Source organism: Stenella coeruleoalba (assembly GCF_951394435.1).
Source record: "Stenella coeruleoalba genome assembly, chromosome: 19".
In the NCBI taxonomy this organism is placed as follows: domain Eukaryota; kingdom Metazoa; phylum Chordata; class Mammalia; order Artiodactyla; family Delphinidae; genus Stenella; species Stenella coeruleoalba.
In genome coordinates this window covers 35,657,656-35,665,759 of record NC_137165.1, presented here as the reverse complement: position 1 = coordinate 35,665,759, position 8,104 = coordinate 35,657,656, and the positions used below count along the sequence as shown (strand labels likewise).

Below are 8,104 nucleotides of genomic sequence, written 5' to 3'. Positions count from 1 at the left end.
AAGCTGAACCTTCTGTAGAACCTTCAGCCTCTGGACTGAGTGTCACCAAGTACAGAGGACTGGGGTAATCACATTTGCTGATGAACTTGACTTGGCAAACACATATTGAGCTCCTATTACACGCCAGGCTCTATGGGGTTCAGAACATGAGGAAGACACAGTCACTGCTCTTGTGTACCTTACAGAGCAGTCTGGGTAAAAAGGGAAAGTGAAAAGATAAACGCTACAATAGAACGTGGTCTGGGATAGAGTAGAATTTGACACAAGATGCTATGGGAACAGAATGAGGGGTACCTAACCCAGCCTGGGTGGTTGAGGAAGAAGTCCTACAGCAGGTGGTGCCTGAGTTGATTCCTGAAGGATGATTAGGATTTAGGCAGACAGAGGAGTTGTGGGATCTGGAAAAAAGAAATGTATGGAGGCCTGAGGTGGGGGAAGCCCAGTGTGTCTGGGGGGACGGAACAGTTCCAGGAGGCTGCAATGCAAGGTGGGAAGGAAGATGTAGGAAGGGAGGATATTGACGAGGGAGGGGAGGGCCACACCTCTTCTCAGCTGTGATAGGGAGCCTGATTCTGTGCTAGAGGCACCAGAGAGGCTGAGGTCAGGGAGGAGGCTGAGATGGGGAGATGGGCAGAAGTCAGGGCAGGAGGAAAAGGCTTATATTTAGGCTTCAGAGTCAGACAGCTTGGGCTGGAGTCTCGACTTAATGACTTGAATCATGGGCAAATTTCCTAATCTCTGGGTGTCTTTACCCATTAAACGAGGGTAAAAAATTACGTCCTAGGATCGTGGTGAGGATTAGTTGAGAGAATGCTTGTAAAGCCCTTAACTCAGAGTCTGGCACAGGAAGACTCAGCGCTCGCTGTAATGAAGAGCCAATGGTTGTAATGGCCACTCTTCTGGCCTGGAAATGGCTCTTTCCCCCTCTCTGACGCTCGCAGGATACGAGACTCGGCTGGGTTATCACTGTGTCTCCCTTGGGCTCCCCTGACTGCTCATCAGTTGGGGATATCACCTCACCCGGCCCCCAAACCTGCAGAGTGCAAATCCCTGACCCTCGCTTCCAGCTGGTGGCAAAGCCTGAGACTTCTCGAGAGAATCATTTGCCTGACCCGTGCTTTGGGTGGGCCATTTTCTCTTCCTGCTTGACCTTCCCGAAGGGCACTGTTGCCCCATCCCACCCACCAGAGGCACCTCTACCCACAGTGGCCCTGGTTCTCAAGGCAACGTTTACAAAGACCAGGGGCACCCTGAGAGCGTGTGGGCAGATTACATGGTGTGTGTGACCCTCGCTCCCCTGAGTGTTTACACAGGCAGAATCTGGCCAGACCATATGCCAAGGGCAGCCTTAGGGACAAAGGAAGGGCTGGGGCAGTTGGAGGCGGGTATGTAGAAGGCCTGAGTGCCTTGGTCCCATCCCTGTCACCAGCCCTCATAAATGATGGTAGAGGCAGGGTTAGGGGGTGGGCAAAACAAGCCCCATTCTCCATAGGTCCCAAGCATCCCATAGTTCCAAAACCTCTCAACTTCCTTCAACCCCTTTTCTCTTTTCTCCAGACTTTATTTAGTCCTAGGCTGGAGGATGGAGATAGGGGCCCAGAAACCCACAAATGGTACACGTGGGCATCCCACCAGGACTTCTTTTGGCTGCCGTGGTAGTCCCAGCAAACTACAACAGACACTGCGAGCAAGGGGTGTCTAGGTTCAGACGCCCCGTTCCTGGGCTTAGCCTCAAACATCACTCATCCCTGACCCTTCATCCTGCCCTCCCAGAGGATCTATGGCTTTTTTCATCCACTTGCCTTGCCTCCCTCCTCATTGCGTACATTTATTATCTCTTCTGCTTCTTCCTTGGCTTTTCCTCCTAAATGATAGTTCCTGCTGTCTGTCTTTGGGATTCCTGATGTAACCTCGACCCAGCTTCCTGAAACTGCCCAACCCCAGAAGGATCTGGACCACAGCTCAGCTCTACTTACAAAGCGAAGAGTTTGAAGGCAGCAGCTCTGTGTGCAGGAGGGGAGAGGCCCCGGGGCTGGTGACAGAGACCTGACAGCACTCTTAGCAACACCTCGCTGCCCGCTGCCCCGTTCCCTTTTCTCAGTGCCGCCCTTCAGGGACAGGTGGACTCACTTGGCTGGCTGTGAATGGCAGAAGTAATGGTGAGCTGAGGAGAGAGAAGGCAGCCACGGAGACCATCATCCTCTCAGTGGGGCAGTTGGGCTTTGGAGGCTGAACGGAGACAGTCTCCTTCCTGGCCATCCACGCTGGGCCCTCAGCTCTCTGGACTCTGACCACTTTAGCGGGCGGAGGAGGAGAGACAACGGCCCCTCCCTCGGTGTTTGCTGAAGCGGAGGGCGGTGGAGGGCGGGGTCTGGAGCAGAGTTGAATTCGGTAAGGTTTGAATCCGTGTGAAGGAAACAAGAGAGAAAGGGAAAGTGTGGAGAACGTGCCATGTGTCAGCACCTGGCAAGCCCCACTTCACTTAATCCTCCCAGCGGGGAGTAGAGATTTTCACTCCCATTTTGCAAATGAGGCCACTGAGGCTTAGAGAGGTTAAATAAAGTCTCCAAGGTCACATGGGTAGGAGACAGATAGGCAGTCCTGAAAACCAGATCCGTGCGGTTTCACCATGTTCCCTGCCCCCATCTCTATGTTGGGGAAGGAGGAGGGAGGAGGGTTGAACTGACTATTTCCCCAGGTGATCGGTCTTTGGGAGGGCAAACAGAAAGCCGGATTAGAGAGAACACAGACCGAGGCAAGGGTAGGGTTAGTGCCCTCGGAAAAGGATGTGTGTCCACCCCCGCCAAGGACACATGATTGAGCTCACACTCTTTCTTGTCACAGATTATGCTACAAATACCACCCCCCAGCCCCCACAGTGCCTGATCCTTGGGCCCCTGTTTGTTGCTGAAATGTTTGGCTTATTTATCAATGTTCTCATTTATCTCTTTGGACCTTGGACTCGGAACCAGTTTTACGTCTAATTAGCTGATCCCTTCTGGGTGCCCTCAGTGTGGGTTAATTCAATCTGCCACCATGGCCAATCATGGCCAGCAGAGGGCCACCCCAACCTCATGAACCTGACAACCTGCTTCTGGGTCCGGAGTTCCAGCTGCGGCCCACCCCCACCTTTGTCTAAGCCTGGACCTGCCCCTCAGCATCTTAGCTCTTCAGACTGCCTCAGAGCCCTGTTCCAGGCTGAAGGCAGCGTGCAGAGAAGAAATGAAAGATACAGGGGATTTTGCCTTTGATGCACTGTGAGTTTTAGAGATGTGAGGGAGTGTTTCAGGAGATGGGAGTAGAGGGAGGCAGGGGAAAAACAAGGACTATGAAGATACCTGTGGGGCTTGCTGTTTGGCATGACTGCTTATAAACAGGAAAAAAACATACAATGCAGTTAGTCCTGGTGTGTTCAAGACAGTCAGTGGTGGTGAAGCTGTGGCTTTTTATGAAGCTAGGGAGGGTACGTGTGTGAGATACCCCATTGACCTCTGTTTATGGAGGAGAGAAGGTCTGAGGAAGTCTGCTATACCTTCAGTGTGCAGGCACCCTCCTGGCCCTTGTCTGTGGAGGGCTGGAGGCCAGGAAGGGTGGTCATAGTGCCTACACTGGATGTGCTCTTCCTCTTTGTATGCAGAGCTCCTTCTTGAACCTGGAAGATGGGGGCATCCCCCCCTTTGGGGGCAGTTGAGTGTTATTCCTGGAGCATAAGCTTCCTCTGGACTCCTGAATCGTTCCATCTATCCACGCATCCATCCACCATCCATTCATCCATCCATCTACCCATCCATCCACCCATCCATCCACCATCCATCCATCCATCCATCTACCCATCTGACTATCCATCCACCATCCATCCATCTATCCATTTCCTGAGCACCTGGTGTGGGTCAGGCTTTTTGCTATGCCTTGTGCAGGACACAAAACTGAGTAAAACAATAGAGTGCAACCTGATGTATGTAAGTGGATGGGCAAGAATTGGATAAAATATTTCCATGAGTCATTCCTATCCCAGTCAGCAGGGAACAGAGGCCTTGAGACCAGCCCAGAAAAAGACTATGGAGTTTGCTATAGAGAGGCCTTTATGAAGATTTACCTGCAAAATCAGGTGATAATTCTTAGCTTTACACTTGTGAAGCTTAAATAAGATAATGCACACAAACTGCTTAGCAGAGTGCTTAGAATATAGACGGCGCTACAAAAATGGAATCTGTTATGATTGTGGTTGTTATTGTGTAAAGGTAGCTTTTACACTGTCTTCCTCATTTTCTGCTCAGTTTTCCTCTACCTCCATTGGAGACCTGACCCATTTTTTGGCACCAGGCTCTGGCCAAACTTTTGCAGAGTGATGCTTGAGGCTGAGAGTGCCACCCTGAGCTGGACTCACCAGTGTCCTCAAGTCTACTGCCAATGGGCAATTTAGTAGAAATGAACGAGTGCAGGGAAGGGCATGATGGTCTTTAATTCAAGGCAGGGCAGCTCCCAGGAGGTGTCTGGGGCTAAATTGGGAGTGGAGTTCAGCCCCATCTCTTTAAATTCTGAGCTGTGTCCTTCTCCGCTACTTCTGGGTCACTCAGATCTCCTCCAGCTCCTTTGATATAGTCCTGGACCCAGTCATCGCTGGGGTTGGCACACAATTTACGGCCATTTTTGGTGATGAAGCTGTGGAACAAGAGGGGAGAAGGATGACAAACCAAGGGTCCAGCAGCCAGGAAGCAAGAGCCCATCCTCCCTTCCTCACAAATTCCTCATCCAACCCAGACTGGTTCTCCTTCCTTAGTGAGAGGTAGCCCAGGGCCAGCGTCCTTTCTGAGGCATGCCCTTCAGCCCCTCAGGGCCCCTGGGCCCATCTAGTCTCGGTGTCCCCACCCAGGAAGTGCCCCTTGCCTCCCTTCCCCTCCCCCACACCTCCCCATCCATGGCACCAGCTTCCTCCTGGCCCCAGCGGGCCCCAGACAGCCCAGAAGCCCCCAGGTTCCCTCCCGACTGCCTCTCCCTGCGTGGACATTCCTGAGAAGCACCCTGGGGAGCACCCATTCTGTGTTCTCCCTGCCCTCCTCTCCCCTACCCGGACCCTGCTGGCTCCCCCTCCCCCAGTGTGGTGTATGGGTGCCACCTACACAATTCCAGGCTTGGAGCACAGGCCGCCGGTCTCATAATAGCGTGAAATCCAGTGCTTCCTGATTGGCCGGGTCAGGTAGCTGTAGCAGCACTCGGTGGGGGGGTAAGGTCCTCCTGAGGAGAAAGCATGGAGGGAAGCTGAGATCAGGGCACTTGTTTGTTTGGTTTTTTTAAATAAACTTATTTATTTTATTTGTTTATTTTTTGCTGCGTTGGGTCTTCGCAACGCGAAGAAAGAGAGACTAGAGAAAGCTGCGCGCGGGCTTTCTCTAGTTGCGGCGAGCGGGGGCTACTCTTGGCTGCGGTGCGCGGGCTTCTCATTGCGGTGGCTTCTCTTGTTGCGGAGCACAGGCTCTAGGCGCACGGGCTTCAGTAGTTGTGGCTCACGGGCTCTAGAGCACAGGCTCAGTAGTTGTGGCGCACGGGCTTTTTTCTCCACGTCATGTGGGATCCTCCCGGGCCAGGACTCGAATCCGTGTCCCCTGCATTGGCAGACGGATTCTTAACCACTTCGCCACCAGGGAAGTCCCAGATTGGGACATTTGTTAAAGGTGACAGCTGCTGGCTGCCTCTGCCGCCGAGCAGGTGGAAGAGGGAAGGAAGGAGGGGACAGCCCCCAGAATTCCAAGAGAGGGCTGTAGAAAAAACTCAGTCCTCTGGTCTCCCCTTCAGACTCTTCCCGGGGCTCCCCTTTCCCTCTTCCTTCATTAGTGATCACTCTGCTTTCCATTCTCCACCCCCACATCCCCACCCCAGAAGGACTGGCTGATGACTTTGAACTCCAGATGGAAGAGCAGCAAAGCCCAGATCTCAGCGAGCCCACGCCATCCCTGGGGGCAGCTGGCAGAGATGCTCCAAAAAGGAAGGATGTGGGAAGAAATCCCAACAGGGATTGGGATACATGCCATTTGGGAATGCAGACCCTGCCCCTCCCAGTGTCCCCATCCTGCCCGTTCCCTGCAAAGAGGGCAGGATGCCCATACCAAGCCCCGAAGACAATGGCCCGGGGGCCAGGACACCCAGATCTGCAGGACACCCCACCTCACCTCTGCTGGCTTTGCGCCCCTCACCCCTCATTCCCTCCTCAGTCTCCCCATCTGTGAAGAGGCGGTTAACTGGATTGATGGTCTTTACATGAAGTTTCCTGGAGGCACTGATGCACTTGGGAGTTCAGTCTTGGGTATAAGACCCCATCAGCCTTTTTGTCTGTTTTACATTTTGGGCCTCCTGTGTGAGATTTTGCTTGAAGAGAAGGTTTCCTGATCTAAAACACTTTCTAAAAAAATCACTATTTTTCAGTTATTTTTTGATTCTGAAATTTCATGACTCTTACAGGAGGTGCAAGGGGGTGACAGCAAAGTCACACCGAGATTGAATTATGGGGGTAGCAGGAAGGGCGTTTCAGATCAAGGACCCTGCAGTTAGCAGGTGCAGTGATTGGGGCTGTGCATGTTATGTGACCAACCTGGACAGAAATGTGGGTGTGCACAGCGATGACCTCGGGGTCACCGACAGTGACCGGGTGCTTGGGTGGAAAGGGAAGGGCTGGTCCTCTTATCCAGCACCATTGCCAGCAGCATCCTCACTCCCCAAAGAGTGAAATAAGGGACCCGCTGGTCCCCGGGAACCACTGCCACTGCATTCCTCTGAGCTGTCTGAGTGAATTCTCAGAGAGGCAAATCAAACTGTCCAGATTCCGTCAACTTTAGTCTAGTTTTATTTCAACAGCCTTCTATGTTTCCCTTCAGTTTCTGAAAAGGAAATAAAGTAAAATTGCAGAGTGAGGAATAGTTTTGGCTCCTGTAAAGGCAGCTCATCTTAAGAAATAAGCTGAAAAAAGGTGGCCTGGGGACACCCCCAACTGTTGCATTTCCCCCTACCACATAACTAAAAGATGCTGCACTCGTGGGGTAGGGAGGACCCTGGAAGCAGCCTGGGTGCAAATCCCAGGAGGTAAATGGACATAGTGGCCTCGACAGGCTCCAAATACTGTTCCTCAGTCTCCCTGGGGATAATGACCCCAAATGGGATGAGCCAGTCTTTTGCTTAATGGCAAAGAGAGGTGAATTGAGGGAGTGAAGAGATAGCCTGGCCTCACTGCCAGGTACATGGCATTGACAGGAAGGGGACTCATCCCGCACAGGGTGAGGAAGACACAAGACCTTATATACATACAACGGAATACTACTCAGCCATAAAAAAGAATGAAAATTTGACATTTGCAGCAACATGGATGGACTTGGAGGGCATTACGCTAAGTGAAATAAGTCAGACAGAGAAAGACAAATAACTGTAGGATATCCCTTATATGTGGAATCTAAAAAATATAACAAACTAGTAAATATAACAAAAAAGAAGCAGACTCACAGATATAGAGAGAAAACTAGTGGTTACCAGTGGGGAGGGGAAAAGTAGAGGTAGGGGGTTAAGAGGTACAAACTATTAGGTATAAGACAAGCTACAAGGATATATTGCACAACATGGGGAATACAGTCAATATTTTATAACTATAAATGAAGTATAACCTTTAAAAATTGTGAATCACTCTATCGTACACCTGTAAGTTATATAACATTGTACAGCAACTATACTTCAATAACACAAAAAAGAAGACACCAGACCTCCTTCTAGAGCCCCTTTCTCCTTGTATCCCCGGCAACCCTACTCGTGCTTGTTTACCCACAAGAACCAGGTTGGAAGGTATTGCACTCACTTGAATCGGATTCAGTCTTGGACCCCAGGGCGACGGAGATGAGGACAAGGAGGAGGGGGAGGGATGTGGCTGCCATGCAGACCCTCATCCTCCTGTGAAGGGAGTGGCTGCGGGAGGAGAGCTGGCCTGGTAGGGGCTTCGGAGGCTCCTGGGCTGAGGAAGTTTTGAGAAATGTTCATTGAGGCAACATATATTTTTTTAAATAGGGGAACTAAGATTTCAAAATAGACTTCTCAGCAATTTCATATCCTGCGCGTTTGTTGAGGGTGG

At 51.4% G+C, this 8,104-nt stretch overlaps 1 protein-coding gene across 1 annotated transcript; it reads right to left on the bottom strand.

Moving 5' to 3' along the window:
• Positions 1-4,413: 4,413 nt before the first annotated feature.
• LOC307177671 (C-C motif chemokine 14-like) lies at positions 4,414-8,104 on the bottom strand. Its single transcript, XM_079905030.1, has 3 exons — positions 7,835-8,104; positions 5,121-5,235; positions 4,414-4,662 (listed from the first exon to the last, which is right to left on the bottom strand). Exons 1-3 carry the CDS (start codon positions 7,920-7,922, stop codon positions 4,518-4,520), a joined length of 348 nt encoding a protein of 115 aa, XP_079761156.1. The 5' UTR covers positions 7,923-8,104; the 3' UTR covers positions 4,414-4,517.